This window comes from Orbicella faveolata, unplaced genomic scaffold (genome assembly GCF_042242905.1).
Source record: "Orbicella faveolata isolate gen_17 unplaced genomic scaffold, um_ofav_v1 contig_1, whole genome shotgun sequence".
NCBI classification, from domain to species: Eukaryota; Metazoa; Cnidaria; class Anthozoa; order Scleractinia; family Merulinidae; genus Orbicella; species Orbicella faveolata.
In genome coordinates, this window is record NW_028301536.1 from 28,515,108 (window position 1) to 28,535,000 (window position 19,893).

At 39.2% G+C, this 19,893-nt stretch overlaps 2 protein-coding genes across 2 annotated transcripts; both read left to right on the plus strand.

The window, feature by feature from the left end:
* Positions 1 to 152: 152 nt before the first annotated feature.
* Positions 153 to 995, plus strand: LOC149118669 (uncharacterized). Its single transcript, XM_089270724.1, has 2 exons — positions 153 to 759; positions 921 to 995. The coding sequence occupies exon 1, from the start codon at positions 211 to 213 to the stop codon at positions 637 to 639; it is 429 nt and encodes a 142-aa protein (XP_089126850.1). The 5' UTR covers positions 153 to 210; the 3' UTR covers positions 640 to 759; positions 921 to 995.
* LOC110040964 (uncharacterized) lies at positions 949 to 19,228 on the plus strand. Its single transcript, XM_089270575.1, has 19 exons — positions 949 to 1,041; positions 1,528 to 1,706; positions 1,967 to 2,325; positions 3,794 to 3,958; positions 5,998 to 6,105; positions 6,221 to 6,346; positions 6,891 to 6,987; positions 7,357 to 7,575; positions 8,036 to 8,415; positions 9,033 to 9,200; positions 10,665 to 10,775; positions 11,435 to 11,551; positions 12,184 to 12,274; positions 12,474 to 12,848; positions 13,419 to 13,529; positions 13,700 to 13,810; positions 14,408 to 14,518; positions 14,845 to 14,936; positions 17,759 to 19,228. The coding sequence occupies exons 2-19, from the start codon at positions 1,574 to 1,576 to the stop codon at positions 18,395 to 18,397; spliced, it is 3,513 nt and encodes a 1,170-aa protein (XP_089126701.1). The 5' UTR covers positions 949 to 1,041; positions 1,528 to 1,573; the 3' UTR covers positions 18,398 to 19,228.
* Positions 19,229 to 19,893: the final 665 nt, after the last annotated feature.

Here is a 19,893-nt window from a genome sequence, read left to right on the forward strand (position 1 = left end):
TAATTCAGTCTCGAGTGTTTATTTTCTGTGGTCCTCTGTGATTGATGTCGCTGACCCCTCCCAGATAGCAACGGTTTATGAAATGGATACAAAGCAAAGGAGGCACGAATTTGCCGATAATTATAATCGGGCCATGAACATGTTCTGGAGTTACACAATGCGCAGCCAAGCGTGTTCACTGTGTACCCCTGGGACAAGTGCAAGCGAATCATGGATATCGGGGGTGGAGAGGGTCAGTTCCTCTCGCGCATTCTTAAACTTTGCGGATGTGAACAGACGCACGGGTTATTGTTTGACTTGTCGGATGTAATTGAGCGTGCTAAGGGATTCTTTACCAAAGAAAACATATCGGACAGCAGAGTGACTTTGATTTGTGGTGACATCCTTAAAGATGCCCCGCAGACTCAAGAAGTAGACACAATAACTGTGAAGAATTTATTTGTCATTTTTACACAAGAACAGATGATCAAAGGTTTAGAAACCTACCGTCAAGTTCTCACAAAAGATGGAAAGTTTATTATCGTGAACAGCTGCAATCCTGAAGCTGGTGATACAGACCACAATGTTGCCAGGACAGGTTTACATCCGGGTTTTCGAGGTATTCGTATCATGATGCTTTGCAGGATGGGAAATTTTTGAACGAAGAATGAATGGTTACATTTGATTGACTGGTTGTGCACTAGAGTGGCTTTTCAACTGAAACAAGTTTACGAGACTGGCGATGGCCCTAAACTGTTTGAGTTAATGAAGTGCGACTAGGTGACCGTCTTCCTTTCTTTAAAACTGTTCCTTTGAGTTTGTGTGTATAAACCCCAGGCTGAGTTTAGTTAAGTTTTAATTACCCAATCTTATAAAATTGCGAGAGCTGTACCGATTAACAGGTGATCTTTTGACTCCTATGTGTTGTGATTTTGAATAAGTTAACAAAAGAAAACAGGACTTTGAAACGCAAGTCATGTCCCAAGCCCTAAGAACAAAAGTGGAACAGATTAAGACGAAGGAATGGAGACAGTGCTCAGAAGATGTGCAGATCAATCCTTGGTGAGGTCAAACGCATTTACCCTGCTTTCAAATTGCGCACGTAGACCGCGTGAGCAAAGAAATGTAACATTGCAACAGTATGGTAACCAGAAAATGACATATTTATATTTAGTAAAACTTGAAGGGTGTAAACGGCTAGGCTGTGCTTCCTACTAGCTGCACAGTGGAATGCATATGAAAATCTGCCTCAACTTGACGTGTTTAGTGAGTTGCTGGCGGAATTCCACCATTGAAAGCTTAATCTGACAAGTGTATTTTTAGCATTGCCATTCACTTTATAATTCTCGGAAATTAGCCATGACATTAACACGTGACTGGTTTGATCATATTTTATATTCTCTGGACTCGTGTGAAATTTGACACTGCAGTTCTTCAAATTTTGTTACCCCTTTCTCCTCGGTATCTGATTGCGATGAAAATACAGACTCTCCTAAGGTCCTAACCGGAAAGAAATGAGGAGAATATTGTTTTTGGTCACTGTTTCAGGGAGGTCTATAAGGAAATTTGTTAAGACCTTTCGTCAAAAGTGTGAATGATACTTGATGCACGCAAGTTCAACTCTTGTGGCCGAAGTGTGTATTCTCTCTGCGAAATGAGGTTGTTCCAAGGTCTTCAACTATTGGCTGTACTTTTGGTTTTGTCCAATCTCTCGGTTTTAGCTGAAGGTAAGACTATTGCAGTACTTTAAACAGCATTCTTGTTTTTAACTTCATGAGGAATAAAAATGAAAGCGTGTTGGATTAGAATGAGAATCGATTCGATTAGGTGCATATTTTGAGACATAAAATAAGTGATGCTGCTTGTTTGAAACAAATGGCTGTTGTCAACGTTAATTTTATTCTTGCCTAATAGGAAATAACTTGTGCAACTCGTACATTTGAGGCTACTATTGAAGGTTGATTAAAGGTTGATTGTTTCATTTTAGGACAAAATCTGGTCCAAAATGGAAAGGTTAACTTCACAGTGGCAAGTGGAGACTTCCTTTATTGCACAACCGTGCAATACCCTCGTGCATTTTCTAGCTCTAGAAATGTACGTGTCCTTGCATCGATCAGCCATGAAAAAGAATCTCTGAGTGTTCATGATTCAGCAGTTGTGTGGACATCAGATGTGACACAGAACAGTTTTCGTGTATGTGTGTTGGAATCGGGTCTGGGTACAAATGGATCCTCTGTCGTAAACTGGATCGCGTTTCGAGGCACTCCCTCTGGAATGTTGGACGGCGCCGCCTCCTTCAGTACATTCACCAGTGGTACAAAATGTGCAAGAGTTAATTTTGCACAGGTATGGCTCTAATTTAAATTAATAATCACTAAACGCAAAGGAATTCGCGTATTATCGGGTTTTTCTGAGAATTTCTTTAGGCATATTTGTGATAATGGGAGAAAGTTTCCGTTTTTCCTGTAGCTTCAAGTCGAATTTATTCAAACTATTGAATGATTATATTGCAGTAATCCGAGGTTTTCTTGTAAACTGGAGGGCAACCAACAGCTCTCTACACGTACTGAGAATGTTTCGAAATTATTAAGTCTGGCGAACTCGCTGTTGAGAGTGAACTGAAATTGCCAAAAATATCCCCACGGGATAGGAAAATGTTTTTTAATCACTGAATTGGTTCCGTTTAGAGTTAACTCAGTTGTTGTTCTTAAAAACGCAATACAACGTTCCGTCAGAGTGCTGGTTAAAATTCGTCCAAATGGTACAAAGCTTCATGGACCTTAATAATTTCTTTCTGTTGTTTACCGCGAGAAAACAAAATCAGTAGATTTTAAATATCTTTGCCAGTGCATTTGGAAACCTTGATATGATTTCAAAACGATGGAGTGACTCGAAGACACATATTTATTTCTAGGGGAAAGGGGGAGACTAAAGAAGAGAGTTAAATTTGTAAATTGATGGTCAGTTTTGGTACTTTTAAGATCCTTAAAGTGGGTTGTAAATGTCGAAAGACGGGTGGCGAGCTTAAAACGGGCAAATGAGTGAAGTGATGTGATTGTCGTTCACGAAATCAATTGTCAGTTGTCTCAAGCAGGATTATAAATTCTTTTCAAATGATTTGCTAAGCTGTTTTCTTAGCTCTGATCTGATTTCCATGCCTTTTACTCCGGCCAAATGAAGTCGGTTAATGTTCATTATCAGATTAGAGTGGCGGATCGAGACTTTGAGCTAACGGGGGGGTGGGAGTTGTTTTGCTTGCCCTGCCGGCTTTTCTTCCTTCGTTTTCTTAATCCGCCACTGGATTATCGCGTTATCGAGTCCAGCATTTGTTGGATTTCATGCACAAGGCGGTGCAATTTTAGAAATATGTTCGAGGGAGAGATATTGGAAAGAAGTAGTTTGGGAAAGAAGAGAATTGAATTAGTAGTTTACAGTCCTGGAAAAGAGGTCTTGGGGTTGGGGCTATGAGACAAGAGCGGGGAAGTAAACACGGGGCATGTGTAGTCTCCTACGCAGACGCTATTTGGGTTCCTCACGTTGCGTGACGAACCCAGAAAGCTTCTGCGTAAGAGGCTAGGGAATGTGTCTAGTTTCGTGGTTATTGCTTTGCACCCAAATGTCAGCTGGTTTTAATACCATGTCACACAATTCAACGCTCCACTTTTCGTAGCTCTGATAGCGTGACAGTTGCTTCCATTTCTTGTGAGGCACAGTGTTTGCTGGCCTATGTGACATCTCTTTGCAAATTAATCAGAGTGAATGTAAACCTGAATTTATTTATTTATTTTTTTCTTTTCTTTTCCTGTGTTTCCAGCGCTTTTCTTCTGTCCCAGAAGTTCTCGCCACAGTACGTCACTCTGTCAGCAACAGGCCACAGGACGCCATGAATATCTGGATAGAAGAGCTGAAGGAAGATTATTTCAGAATCTGTCTCCGAGAAGTAAAAACGTTTGATGGCAAACATCAGAATTTGGAAGTGGTAAGCTAATCCAATACAGTTTGATTATATGAAAGTTACAGGAACTTAACTGAAGCAAAATAAATTACGCCATTCTGATAAAAGTTATCGAAAATACTTGGAGCTATTTCTGTTGTGGGAAGGACGTTATCACTAGTAAAGCAATTAAGCACACGATGAAATGTTGGAGCAAAAAACACATTTATTTTCGATTTACCGTATTTTGAAAAGCTTTGGCTACCTGTCCTTGTCCAAGATTTATAGTCTCCTCATTAAAGACGATGGTTGATCTTCTAACACATTTTTAATAATATAAAGATTTAACCAAGCCTAATAGCGGTGCTCTTGGGTCGGTTTGTTCAAAGCCCAGGATAAGGGAAAATTTTGATTTGAGTTTTGTAACTTTGCGGTTAGGTTTTCTCTTTATATTGTTTGACATTCTGCTTTGAGTTTAAACTATCTCAAACTAAACAAAACAAAACAGTGAAAAACATTTGTATACAGTACAAGAAAAAATTATTCTTTGGTTAAATTTTAATCCTGGGTTAGCGTTAACCGGCTTCCGAGCAGCCAGGCTCTAATTACAATAAGTTATCCTGACTTGAACCCGTGATCCAATCAAACACCAGCACTTGGTCAGCGTGATATCGATAAGCTCTAAACTTGAGCCGGCGATATGGTCACGTGATACTGGTCAGCAGAAACCTCGTTTTGAAGGGTGTCAATTGACCATAAAATGCATGAATGTCCAATAGTTGGTTTTCACATGACGTCACTAAAATTCGAACTACAAAACTATTGATCTTCTGAGATTTTACTTAAGGTCATTCCCCAGTATTGCATTGCGCATCCTTACTGCACATAATTTCCCGCGTGATTAGCGCGTGCGCATTAAAAAATGGCGGCTTTTTGTTTACAGCTGGACCTTGCCATAGAGGTAAATCGTCATTTTCTCGCAAACGAGTATGGTGACCCATCATTTTTTTCTGTTGTTTTGAATTGAGTAATAAATTTCTCTGTGTAAAATAAATATGGACAAATTCTCAGTGTAGAACAGAAAGCAATCGTCGGAAACGTGAATTTAGCAAGCAATCGTGACTACAATAATGGTGCTATTATAAGGATTTATATGGGTATAAACGAGGTGCTGTTGCTCCTAAACGAACATGGGGACCCCTCATTTTTATTTCAGAATTTAACTTCCTCAAAAATCTCAGTGCAGGTTCTATTTCAGTGGAATGACCTTAAATGATGTATAAGAGCGGCTGAAAACTAATATTCATACAAATTTTCGCTCCGAATGGGCTGCTGGTTTTGTGATACACTACGCTTGAATTTCTAAGCTTTTGCGTGACGCGTCATTTACATGACGGCCTAGAGAGCTGTCATGATGGTTAAAAAAGTGACCTATTTCGTGAAATTTGGCTATCTGAACAGTTCACGTCTTAGAAAAAGTATTATTTTAATGTTTTAGAGTTCCTCGAGGGATAAATTCACGCTTTTGTAACAAAACTCAGTGACAGATGCTTCTGTTGGTTTCCGGCCGCCATGTTGGTGCCCATACGGATGGGCACCAGCATGGCGTCTCCATACAAGTTTCTATAAATCTGGGTAAAAAATTTCTCCGCATATCTGGCATAAGAAAAATTGCTGTGACCAGAATTTTGGCGAGAGTCTTTGCATATTTACCTTCTCTCATTTCCCAGATTCTGGACTTTATTTATTGACCGGTTTTGATTTTGATTTTGATCTATTTTGAATTGCGTGACACTGAAAACCAGCAATATCAAAGAAGTGAGCCATGAACCAAGGCTACAAGTCTCTGTCATCCTATTAGCTAGAGAATGGCCGCCATCTTTCGCGACTCCGCCGCCGCCGTCGTGCGTACGCGCCCACGAGCAATACCGCTAGCCATGATAACCATGAGAAAATCAATTCATGGGTTTCCATTTCTTTCCTATATGGGCATGGGGCTCCGCTTGGCGGTTTTGGACTTTCATGTTGAGCATGTTGATTTTCGACTTTTGAACTATAACAAACTAACTTTTTTTTTTTTTCAGGACTGGCTGGCATTTGTTCGGGGAGGCGTTCAACTTACATTCCAAGGAAAACTACAATTTGAAAATGGTGGCGCTCCTCTTGAACAAGACAATTTCGCCTTCTGTAAGGTAAAGCTTTTTTTTTCTTTAATACAGGAAAGTTAAAAGACGAAGTTGTTCAACATGGTAAATAGTTTGAACTCGTCAAGAACCATCTCTGACCGAAACTGTGTTCTCTTGTCAGGTGCGCAATTTTACTGAAGAGTTTTATGCTCCTCCAGTTGTCATGGTTACAGTCAATCATCTTTATGATAGCAATAATGTGTATTCTATCAAACCAGAGAACAATGTCCTTAACACGTGGATTGAGGTGAGTTGTTGATGCAGTACACAATCCAGTTGAAATGTAAACGAAATGATCTTTGTTGTCGTGAGCCAAGATACAAAGCCGTTTCCACAAAAGGTCATGGAAAATATGACAATTTAACAGGATTCGCGTCCACTGATGATCATACAAGTTATCATGGTTTAATTTGTGACTGGTTACTGTAAAATTTTGGAAGCATAATTTTTCTGTCTGCAATTTTCACGCTTTTTTATTATTATTATTATTATTATTGTTATTATTATTATTATTATTATTATTATTATTATTGAATGTACAGGCTATAGGAAGATAAGAGCCTTGAAATCGCACATTCTCGCAAATAAACTATAGCTGACAGCAAAACAAGAAACTGGTTATGATGAGAATAACCGTTGTTGCGTTTTATGGTATTTTCCTTGCCACTGTGTTGCGAAATTGAAAAGTAATGTATTGCTATGGACAACTTCTCACTTGTTTTCTTGCAAAGTGGTTTTCAATTTAGTATGGGTTTCTATTTTATTAATTTGAGTTGTTTGTCTGTCAACAGGAAATAACAATTTCATCTTTTCGTGTGTGCATAAAAGACTTGTCAGGAATGGAAACTCAGCACGATCCTGTTACTGTTGATTACGCAGTTATTGGAGGTAAATAAATTTTTAGTTGACTCGGCTATACCTGCGCTGGAAAAATGAAATTTTAAACTTGGAAAATAATAAATAAACAGTCACGATTCTTCAGCTGGCTCCTTGTGAAAAACCATGTGAAACATGGCTAAAGTCAAAAAATAACACGTCTTTGTCAGCAATGTTTGAGCCATTTTGCTTAACATTATAGGAGCATGTGTAGGAGCAATAATCCTTTACATGCTTTCCACAAAGTAGTCGTTGAAACGAGGTTTTTGTTGTTCAGTTGAGAACTGACAAAGACTGCAAAGGTGTCAACTAAGTGGTAAAATTAAAAAAGCTGGTTGGCAACCCAGGAAATTACATATTTTGTACAAATTTCTTTCACAGATTTTGATCCCTGTATCAACGTTTCCTGTAACTACTTCGCTGTTTGTAAGGCATTTGGACCCAGGGATCCGCGGTGTATATGCGTCGATAACTGTCCATCATACGAAGAGCCCGTATGTTCCTCAAATGGAACCACATACGACAACGAGTGCGTGTTCCAGCGGGAAATGTGCCATCTGAAAGCTAACTTCACTCTGTACCATCCGGGTGACTGTACAGGTGATGAGAGTAAATTTAAACTTGATAGAGTTACAAATGACAATCAAAGATAAAATGTAAAGTAAAAAACAATTGACAGACAGGGCAAACATAAAGTGGCTCTCTCTATTAGTCTTATTTTCAACTCGCTGGGTATGTGCACCGTGGAAAGAAAGATCTCTTACGTTCCTCTTAAGTCTTTTAAAGATTTATCTGCTATACATCAGATTTTGGTGAAGCCAAGGAAATGAAGAAGCATTTTGATGAGTTTTTCCAAAGTAAAGAGTTGTAGAATTAATTTTACAAAGAGCGACTTTCTGTTCAAGACTCTTATATCTTATGATATTATAAATTGTAAGAGAAAAAACCATCTTGAGCAGTTTCAAAGCTACTCTCACCTATATTGTCATCACGCCCTTTAATCATAAAGCCCTTTAACTAGCATAAAGTTGAATTTTTCTGGCACTTTTTTTTCTTCCAGGATTCCCTTCTCAAAAAGGCCGTCATCGTCTCCGTCGCTCCCCAAGCTGGGCTGAAGCAGTTTGTGAACAAGTTCCACTGGCTCCTTTCGTCTTCTATCCTGACAAACCGGTTCACGTGCAAGTTTCCGTTAATCACGAGAATTTCTCAGATCCCAGCTACGTTCACGAAGCCGTGGTGGTCTGGGTTGAAGACATCAGGGACAAGAACTTCACAATTTGCGTTACACAGGCTGGGAGAAATGAGAAGAAAAATGGACAAGAACTTGCCACAGTTGACTGGTTAGCATACCAAGGGGCCCCTGACGGGGGAGTGTCGGGTGAAATGGACATGCCGACTTGGTGGACTGGAACGAACTGTCGTGCAGTGTCCTTACCTTGGGTGAGATTAATATAAAAATGACAAATCCTACTAACCAAGCGCGAGAGGGTTATTCGAGACAAAGGGCTGATATTCCCTCTGTACGGTTACGAGCAAGCTTCCTCATGAAAGATTTATTACACGACTGAAAATGCGGAGAAAATACGTATCTCACCGGACCACAAACAATAACACACCGCAGATCTGATGATAAGCGCACAATTCGTAATAAGAGCCAACTCTTCGTTTACTAACGCCTAGCATCTTGCAAAAAGAAGAAGAAAAAGTTCGGGAAAACGAAAAAAGAATCTTTTACAAAGTTAATTCTTATAGAAAAGTAAGCTCTCAAGAAAGGGAACGCGTGACCATCCGGTTCAGCGTCATGTCTGGTTCAATACTTATAGAATATTGAACCGGCAATATAGCGATCTGATTGGTTCATTTTAGTTGTTAGCCACCTGAATTAGACAGTCGTGTAACACAAATATTTGTTGCAGTAAATGATTATGTATAGTCAACTGTTCACCAGGTGGAATTAAGATTAGCTTACATCGAAATTAGGGTGAAATCCATCCCTGATCGTTTACTTAACAGAATGCCTATATCCAGGTTAATAACTTGTTGTTTATATTCCACAGAGTAAGTTTAAATCTGTTCCCACTGTGCTTGTGTCAGCGGAGCATGAAAGGCGTGGTGTAAAACATGATGCTTCTTCTGTGTGGGTAGAAGATGTTACAACGTGGTCCTTCAAGATGTGCATCAGAGAATTACAGAACTTTGATGGAGCTCACCAAAGCATCCGCGTTGTAAGCAATTTTCAGTTATTTGCATTTGTTAATACATCTGGTATAGTTTCAGTATCGAATACATTTTTCCGCTCGTGGAGGGGGACATGGGGATTGGCGGTGCTGCGGTGTTGATGTTTTTTTTTTTAATGCGGTGATGCGGTGAATAAAATCTCAACTTGCGGTACTACGGTGATCTCCAACCCTACGGTGTGCGATGTTTGTGTTTTTCACGCTGCGGTGTTCGGTGAAATGAAATTGTTTGCGGTGCTGGGGTTTTTTGATTTACCTTTCTCAAACCTAGACTTGACCTAAATTTAGCATGTAAACTTCGTTAATCCATGCTAATTTATGACAAACACGTACCATTGAGGTTAATAATTTGTAACAAAATACAGACCATCACTTTCTCGTCAATCTTCAATATGCTTCGGCAGCCAATCCGAAGCTGTTTTTATTTATACGTAACTTGACAAGTAACTCGACCTCTGCCGTCCGGAGCTCAGTGTTCGGTAGACATGTGGAGGAGCGAGGACAGAAACAATCCCGGAAATTCTGGAAACGCCAAGGCCGAATATAATGTATTATGGACTGCGCAGCTTTTTTCTACGCAAAAAGGAAAAGGTGGCGAAAACTAACGGCAACAGAATGTATTCAGATGTCGCGTTGGCAGGGAAGAAAGAAGGCTTTCTAAGCTAAGCAGGAGCTAAGGAAGCTTTGTAAATTGCACACGTTTACTTTTTTTTTTCCTTTTGCTATTCTGCTTCGTCTAGAGGTCATTCTGATACCGGTCTATACCCGCTCCCAGGTCCTGCGAGTTTCTTGACCTTCTATTTTGTCAAACGATTATCGATATCAAACGCAAACGCAGCTAGCTCCGGAAAGCAATATTTCCAGTAAAGATAGGGCTTCAGTCTGTGGGTTTATACACCAAGAAAAGTGAGCGAAGTACATGTAAAAGAAGGAATCTGGGGTAAAGGCCATCTCTCGAGGCTGCTCTCTTTTTTCTTCGTCCGCTTCCTAGCTTTCCGCAAGGTTTCTTCACAAGAGCAAGAAAACTGATTTATAGGCATCAGCAGTATCGACACATGCGCAATGAAAAGCGTTGTGATGTGTTTATTTTGTGGAAAGTTGTTGAGGTATAAAAGTGTTGTTTTGACGCTAAAAATACGAGTTGCGGTGACGGTGTTTCGTTGACTTTCCTTGCGGTGATACGGTGTACGTTACTTTTTTTTTTTTTGCGGTGTTGCAGTGTTCAGGACCCCCCCCCCCCCCCCCCCATGTCCCCCTCCTCGTGAAATGCTTTTCAATTATTCCCACCTGCCTAATAACTGACTAGACTAGAGAAGTTTCCAAGCTTCCTCAGTGAACTACTGAAAAGTTAAAGGAACGCTTGTATAACAACTGTTTCTCAAATCTTTCTGGGAAACTGTAACTGTTAGTATCAATACGAAAACCTGAAAACAAACATATACTTTTTCCGAGAATTGGATGGCATTTGAAGAGCTTCATCGACCGCTGTTTAGAGAGTACGGGTCTATATACTTTGCCAACGGGAACAAGCCCTCCAAAGAACTCAACTATGCTTTTTGCGAGGTATGGCTACCACTTAATAAATTATTTTCATTCTTACTTACTCATTTCTACGCTACACACGCCCTAACTTTCTCACAGGTTCATTCGCATACTGGCTTGCTTACTTACTAATTATAACTTGATTGCACAACTAATCACTTATCCCTCCATAACTCCATTCGCAAATTCACGCTCTTACTCAAATTCGGTTTCTGTTCACTTCCGCACCCAATCACGAACATACTGACTTGCGCGTCCAGCCAATAGGCCATTTGCCATTTACCTCGTGCCTCTTTTTCAAAACGAGCTTTCCTTGAAAATCATTTATATGAAAATGAGTTTGATTTGCGTGAAAATGATCGTGTATACGTAGGCGGAACATATTTTCATATAAATGGTTTTGCACGAAGACTCGTTTTGACACAGAGGGCAAAGACAACTCGGAAATGGCCTATTACTGAGTCACTCCGTCATTCAATAATAGTAGTCATTTGCATTTTAATAACTCACGTACTTATCCAGCGTGGGCTCATGATTCATTGATAAGTTGATGGTTTCACTTAGTTATCTTCTGCATTCGTTTCTCATTTTTTCGTCTGTTCATTTAAGAATCGTTCATTTGAAATAGAGACTCATTGTTAGGCAATTTACAATGTTATCAGTTCCCTTTCTTTTATTAGGATGTTGTCTTTAAGAAGAATTATGACGACTCTCCAACAGTTTTGGTTTCTGCAAACCACTCAACAAAAGGAGGAAACCTTAATCCAGCGTACAATGCAATATCAGCTTGGGTAGAGGTCAGACATGGTTCATATTTGTACCTCGTTAGTACTTATTTCCTCTGGTGAAATGATTGTATGGTAGTAAAAGGTTAGGTATTTTACCTCCGGTTTGTGATGTGGTTTCTGGCAGCACAATAGGCTTAGATAAGTAAAAAAATCATCTCTTGCGAGCGAACTTTAAGGTGGCTCAAAACGGTTTCCAGTAAGTTTCATCAGCTTCGTACACTTGGGATTTCAGGGCTACATCAAATTTTCGAAAAGTAAAGGTGGCTCTGAACCCTCCCTCAGATTTGTTTTAAAATCTGTAAAGAGTTGAATCTTGACATGCTGGTTATATTTCGATAGTACAAAATGGGGGTCCTTGAAGAACTTGTTTTTGACTAATCGATCTATATCATGGCAAGTTGTTAATTCTTAAGAAAATGATTATAACTTCGCCACTAATTTTTGGGCATTTCTTTGATGCTATTATTGTAGCAATACTTATAACTGAAAAGCAGTGGAACTATTGGTCAATCAAAGTAAAAGTGCTAAAAAACAGGAAACCGTTATCAAAGAAATAAACAGACTTGCTAATGGATAACTGGATTAAGTACCTTATAGGTTTATAACTGCAAGGTTCTAATGCTGTTCTCTTTTTTTTGCAGTACATAAACGAGACTGGATTTAGAGCGTGTGTGAAGGAGCTGTTTGTAAACCAGCATGACCCTCTGTCAATCTCGTATGCAGTCATGCCAGGTAGAATGTAAAAACACATTTTTAAAGTAATTTCAAGAGCTTTTTGAATTGCTTTTTTTCCCATACATGTATGACATCTAACTAGATTTTTTTGCGATTTTACTTTTAAATGTAGACTTTAATTCGGCAGTGATAAATAACTCTACCAAAGTTCTTATTTAAAAATAAGCTTTCTTTTCCAATGTTCTTTTCTTTCAAGATGTCTGTGAACCAGGCTGGAGTTTCTTCAATGGTTCGTGTTACTTCACCAGTGAAATATGTGAAACATGGTCAAGCGCCAGCACAATCTGCAGGAACATGGGGGCTAACCTACCCGCTATTGAAACTCAAGAGGAAAATGTGTATATTCAGCACAGACACAATGGTGATAAGGCGTGGATTGGTTTGAATGACATTGCCACAGAAGGATTATTCTCCTGGGTAGATGGGTGTCCTGATAAATTCCGCTACTGGGCCGAGAAACAACCGAATGACTTTAGGGGGGAGGACTGTGTACACACTCTTGGTGCTAAACATGGATACAGGTGGAATGACGTGGATTGTTCCACATGTCATCAGTATACTTGTAAAAGAGGTAAAAATGCTTTCTATTTTGCTAAGGTCATCACCCTTCTTTTTCGTCTACCGTCATCCGACCACGTTATAATTTCACGTTTTCCAAAAAAAAAATAAAAAGAAATCGTAAACAAGAAAAATAATTAAAGAGATATATAAACGAGGGAAAGAAAGAAACATGGGATAGCGCTTTATCCCTAAGGGTAAACATTAAACATGCAAAGACAGTAAAGGAAATAGGGTGTACTTCTTCCAAGAGTTTTACTTCCTCTTCTCCTTTTCCGCTTGTTCTGCAGGTGATATTGAAACCACCGGGTTCATCGAATATGTATAATATGAAAATGAGCTCATGAATGCATTCATAACAATTTTGGCCCTCAAGATGTCAAGTTTTTTGCATCTAAAGAACTTTTGGCGATTTCTACAATGAAAAAACACAGATCTGTTTTGCTCATTTCAAAATTACGTTCAGTAAACACACGCCATGCGAAATGTCGTCTTGAAGTGAGTTTTTATTGGCAACTCTAAGAATGGAGAGCGGGGGCCCAATACACACAAAATCGTAATTATGATTCTTTTTGTAAAACAGATTATGACGAATGCACCAATGATCCGTGTTTGAATGGGGGAACCTGTGTTAACGGCAAAAGAAAATTTACTTGTGTTTGTCCTCGCACGCACATGGGGCAGACATGCGAAGGTGGGTTTGATTTAACAATTATTAGTATTTATAACTGTAATAATACAATAAAGCGTCTTCAAATCACGTGGCCAGCAGCCATGCAAATTTATTGCAACTAAAGAAAGTGCTTACACACAAGAAAAGAGTAAATAATGTACTGGAACAGCCAGGTTTTTATCTCCATGCAGAGTTTGACGAATGTTCCAGTAATCCCTGTCTGAATGGTGGAACTTGTACTGATGGAGTTAATAACTACAGATGTGCTTGTCCTTCGCCGTATTTTGGAAAGCAGTGCCAAGGTATAACAAAGACTTGCTTTTTTAATTTCTGCTACATTGCTTTATTGGTAAAACACCATGTAAGAAAGTTTATGAAAGAAAGATTGCTCGGCTGATCGATCGAACTAGGAATTCCTATTGAAGCCAACCATTTCATCGCCAAGTTGGACCTCTCACCTATTTATATCCTCAGTCAGTTTACCCAGGAAAACGAAAAATTATGACGAGTCCAACAAAGAACAACTGAAGGCGAGAGATCATATTTTATACAAACACTGAGAATTTTGGAAATAACTAAGATTTAAAAAACAGCACATATTGATAACGGTATTTAAAGAAATATTTGGTTAGGTCTTCGCAAACTGTACAGAAAATAACGAAACAGAGAAAAATGCATGTACGCAGAGAAGTTACAACATAAAGGCTGACATTCCTGCTTTTAGGAAGTAACGGAGGGAAAAGATGTTCAAAATGGTGGCTTTTCAATTTCGAACAATGTCTACGACTTTTAGGAAGAAAATCCTACAATAAGATGCTGTTGAGGTACTTATGAGATTTTTACATGGCGTGTCTGAGCACACATGAAATGTTAATTGTTAGCTCAATGGTTGTTCACAGAAACAGATGAGTGTCACTCGAATCCTTGTCAAAACGGCGGGACATGTGTAGATGGTGTATACAACTTCACTTGCATATGTCGAAGTGCTTACGGAGGAACATTTTGTCAAGGTAACCGTTAGTTTAGTTCATATTCAGTTAGTTGAAGTTGTGTCCATCGGTTTTGTTCCAAAGCTTAACCAGGAAGCATATCATGCAGATCTGTAGTTGGTTTATTTTAATTTGGTCGCAGGGACTTGTCCCACGAACAGTTAACATGACGGGTTTTCAGTGACAAGTCGCAGGGACTAGTTTCCTCGTGTAATGGTGATGACGAGGCCTTTCTCCTTCTGACAAATTACCCGCCCCTTACTAGGCTTTCTCATGTTACCTTATAAAGAGAAAGGGTAGGTACTTATTCGATAGCTGAGCATTTCACTCTATATACTTGTCTTTAGCTTCAGCACGAGCATCTTGTAAAGACCACCGTTCAGCAGGGCGCTACTCCAGTGGATTGTATTATATAAACATTGGAGGATCTTCTTTTAGAGTGAGTGCTTTGTGTCTCTTTAGTCATTTATTAAAACCGAAGATTGCAAACGCTCCGATCCACTGTTTGTTAAAGTTATCAAAATGTTTGTCCATATTTCTGCTAACGTACCTTAAATTTAAAAGACAGGGTTTTAGTAAGCCGACAATCGGTCGCTGCTGTTGCTATGTCTTTCAGTTTCACTTCTCGTTTTGTATGAACGAAACAATGAGCTAATCAGGACCTACATAATGCTGTGTTAAGAGCTACTCGAGAGTCTCAGCAGGTTGTACATGGCGAGAAATTTGTACTTTGCAGATACATATTTATCTTAAGTCGAAACATTACATTATGAAGTAAAACTGTGTTTGAACGATAGAGCAGACACTGCTGCCAATAAAATATAAAATTGCTCTGGCCAGAATAAGTAAGATTTTGGTTATTGTCATATATAACTAATTTCTAGAGCATATATTGCACGTTCATTAATGTCATCGCATGATTTTTTAGTGTTTGACCTAATGAAACATCGTCGGGTAGAAATATCTCAGACCACAAGTTGAAACCTTTAAACATAATTACACATTTTTGTTTTGTTCTAGCTGCATTGTAAACCTTTCTGTTTGCCGCACAAAATCTGCACCTAACGTCATATTTCTCAAGTCTCTATATGGGGAGTTTACAGATGAAATAAACAGCTGCTTTTCTTGTTCGGTATATCACTTTAATGGTCTGAGAGTGAATGTCGTCATGTTGTAGCAAAACATTTATCTCGCTTTCTTGTATCAATAATGGCGGAAATCACTTCTTGATTATGAACCTGAGTTAAAATACAAACGATCAAACTTCTTTAAGACTTTAAAATGCTATGGCAATTGTTACGCTGTACATCGCTTTTGGACTGAAGCATTGCAACTGATTGGACACTGTTAGGCTGTGAGAGGAGCAGGTACAAGACTTGTCAGATCCTTCTATATCGTTTGTTTATTTTGGGGAAGACGCTTTATTTTCACAGTGACTTTCTACTTAAGAGGATGAATAGAACGAAAAAGTACGTGTTGATATTTAGGGAGAAATATGTGGGTAAGCAGCCTACCCTATCGTACGGCGAGTGCGTAATACCAAACCATGTAATGGCACAAACCTACAATGTTGAAGCAAGCTGGCATTATGGATAACCTGAGATAAATTGACATCCAGATCAGTAATAGTAATAGTGTCAGAAGCATATCGTAAAAGTCGCAAGTTACCGCCGACAAGTATGCGCTACTATTTGACAAATGTGTATTTTGAAATCAGTAGAATGGGATTAGAATCTGAAGGATATTCATTCTTAAAATGTTTACAAATGGATGACGAAATTTTGAGCAGCATCTTGTTTAAGGCTCCAAAAAATAATTCAAAGAACTGAACAAAACAGAGGAGCTTAACTTGCTAAATTATAATTTATTGTGCATTTTTTGCCAGCCTCGTTTCCATGCTAAAGCTCTAACACGAAAATTCGGAACAAAGAGAGAGGAAAGAGATAATTCTACTTCAATGCATGGGCCATCATGTGAAATTTGGTTTTATTGCACGGTGTTTTATTGGGCGATGATCGAAGTAATACCGGTCAAAATTTGTGTCATAAATTGCTACTAACAAGGTAGGTCGACGGCTCCCGGCCTAAGGGAAAGTAGTGACTTTGTTCGTCCTCAGGAATTAAACAGTTTTTAGGTGCGTCTCACGATAAGTTCTCGGCCAATGGAAGCTTACACTTCAGTCAGGAGTGAGAACTGTTACAACAAAATTTGATTCACTTCTGCACGAAAAACGGTAGCCTTTGAGCATACTAAAAATAACATCCACAAGAAACTTCAAGCTTTTTTGATCCTCATTAAGGGGAAATTCCATTGGTGACAACTCATTGTTACTCCTTCATTCAGCATATGCAGACATAGTATATAGGGCTGTTAAGAAGCGCCTTTTGTTTGGAAATTTTCCAAACAAAATGTGCTCACGGCTAATCATAAACTTCTTACTGCGTTTACGTACGTCGGCTTATGCTTATGCGCTTATGCCTGTCAAATCTAAAATTGTTGAATGAACTTTGCGCGCGCACCCAATTTACTGCTCAGGCAGCGCTCGGTTCCTCTCTACTTTGAAATATAGAAAAATGATATAAAATCGTCGAGTAATCGAACCTTAGTTAAAATTCTGCTAAAGCAATTATATTATTCGCTCTTGATTTCTTGGAGCTTTCGGCCTCGTAAATTATCGCCCCAAACGAATCTCAGACTCATTTTCTCATTGTTAAATATAATAAGTATAATAACTAGAGCTGAATATAAGAATTCGACGCTCCGATTGGTGGAGAAATTCACCTCTTGACGCTAAATCACTAGATATAAGCAAACAACTACGCAGGCTTATTACTAAATTTTAGCATTTGCGGTATTGAAGCATTCAGCACCCCATTCCCCTAATGTCACCCCTCCCCCTCCGCCTCACTCAATATTACAGTCTGAGTCTAATTGAAAGTTTGAAGTCGATAATCCTAAACATAAGGGTAAATAAATTTATCTCAAAATATACCATATTTCCCATCAAGGACGGGAAAGCATGCTTTAAACAGGTAGCCATCGTAAAAATTGAGACTGGTCTAAGATTGCCCAGTGGTCCAGTTTTTGGGACTTGCAATTTTATTTAGGACTGCCGTCCCTCTGCCGTGTGGAATCACTGCTACTTGACCTCATGATTGCCTGTTCGGCAAATGAACACGTATTAAGCGAATTAAGAACTTGAAAACAGCAATCATCATGAGTATTTTTTATCAACATTTCACATACTTTCCGCTTTCTCAGGTTTACTGTGACATGTCATATTACGGTGGTGGTTGGACTCTCATCTCACGTTTCTCAAATGCTGACAGTGCAAACTGGATGCAGTCTAGCGGCAGTTGGTGGTATGACCGCACATCTTCATACGGCAGCGTTACCAGTCCATCAAATAACTACGACATGATATCACCGGCATTCTGGCTTGTCACTGGCAACTACATCAAAATAACCCGGAGTGATGACAGCTCTAACACAGCCTTGTTATACACCAGCAGCTGCACTGGCGGAAAAACCTTCAGAAGCTTTATAACAAGTTACGGAAACTTTCGGTCTGGTGCTGTTTGGAACAGTAACGCATGTCGTAGAAGCTGTTACATCTCCGGTTATGGTGGCAGCTACTCATCCACAGTGGGTTTCAGTCAAATGCACTGCAGCAGCAATCTTCAGAGTAGACGTTACCTGTCATTCTGGTGTGACTGGAGCAGTGGTGACGGAGCCGTGATGATGTTTGGTGGAGGAGGTGATTACTGCAAGAGGGCAGATCATGGGATTGGTATCACAGAAGCTGGTGCGGCCCGTTTCGGCACAGGGAACTGCGATGGAGACTTTGGTGATAACTGCAACTATCCTACGAGTTATTCTCTCAATCTGTGGATTAAGTAGTTTATGTTGGGGATATATTGTGCTTTCTATACGTTCGAAAACGCTAAGGAATCTTTTGCAACCATATTTTGAAATGTAGCCATAAGGGATATTTTAAGGCAATATTTTATTATCATATTATCATACGAAAGATAATCAAACGAACTAATCTTTAAAAACGTCGTCCAGACGTTGGTACACGTAGCAAATTCTTCTGATTAATCATTAGAAGTCAGTTGAAAGCGACAGCTGAGTCTGTGTTATCTTCCGCTGGTGGTATTTCGAACTTTTCTCGGTATGATATTTGGGCATTTTTTCAGGCTAGTGATTACTAGTTATTTCCAGTGATGGGAATGTTTTACTAGAAAATAAGGCATTGGGCGTTAAACCTTATAAATGCTGCAATTTCTTAGTTTTCTGATTATTTTGAAGATCTATAAAAACAGACGTGTTATCGTATTTGTAAATCTGCATGGGGATTCATTTCTGATCTCTAGTTCGACTTCTCTAGTAATCTCACATATATCTCCAGAACGGTTTACTTTAAGCATTTTGTGATCTCGCACTTTTCACACAAAATACCCTTCTTAGTTCAGTTACGTTTCTTATCGATCTGGGAAGTCAAGGACTGTAGTTTGTTGAAGATCCAATGCATTTACATTGCTTCCCTGTAATTCATGTATTTCAGATGCACCTGTTATCAAAGCAGCCAGCTCAATATAATTTACAGTTTTATTTTTGTTGTTTAGCTAGAAGTCTCTGGACAGTTAAAATTATTTTTCGAAACTCTTTGAATGTCATTTCTCTTAAGTCTCCCTCTAGAGAACAGTAATAAATCTTTACGATGCCAAAGAGCTGCCTGTTTATCTTAATATATAAGACTTTTTGCTAGCTGAGGAAGAAGTGGGGTCGGGGCTACGGTACGTGGTTGAAAAATTTACGCTTTTGGCTCTATACTTCTCAACCGACTTGCTGACGGAACAAACATGGCGACAGAAACACGAGCATCATACAAGCATTTGTTAACTAAATGTGGAGCTATATGAAGATTTTCAATTGAATACCGATACTTTGAATTAAACTATCTGTTCTGTCGTAAAATTTAGTCCGCACGTAAACTGCCGTTTCTGATGTTGTGGTTGAGCCCGCCAGTGGGAGGATGACAATAATAGAGTCGAACCTCCCTCATGCGTACAACCACATGCACAGGACCAGGAAAAGTGTCCACTTAAGAGAGGCGTCTGCTTATGGGAAGTAAAAAAAAAGTGTCTGTACGTGGCTAAAACCATTTCTAAGTTTCCTCTTATGGGAGGTGTCCGTTAGCGGAGGCTCGACTACACAGTGACGGTAGTTGTAAACATTTTAAGGTGGCAGCCGTACAAACAAAGAACTGAATGAAAATGTACACTCGTAGATTGTTTTCTTATTTAAGTAAGGGCACGCACAGATCTGGTTAAGAACGATGAGAGTGTAAAGGAAAACACCCTGCAATCACTTCATTTCAGCAGTACTACGAA

Excerpts from the sequence above, each read along its gene's own strand:
- LOC149118669 (XM_089270724.1), top strand. The coding sequence starts at position 211 with ATGGATATCGGGGGTGGAGAGGGTCAGTTCCTCTCGCGCATTCTTAAA.
- LOC110040964 (XM_089270575.1), top strand. The coding sequence starts at position 1,574 with ATGATACTTGATGCACGCAAGTTCAACTCTTGTGGCCGAAGTGTGTAT. Across the intron at positions 2,326-3,793 it reads CAAGAGTTAATTTTGCACAG|CGCTTTTCTTCTGTCCCAGA; the intron begins GTATGGCTCTAA and ends CTGTGTTTCCAG. Across the intron at positions 13,811-14,407 it reads TTTTGGAAAGCAGTGCCAAG|AAACAGATGAGTGTCACTCG; the intron begins GTATAACAAAGA and ends GGTTGTTCACAG.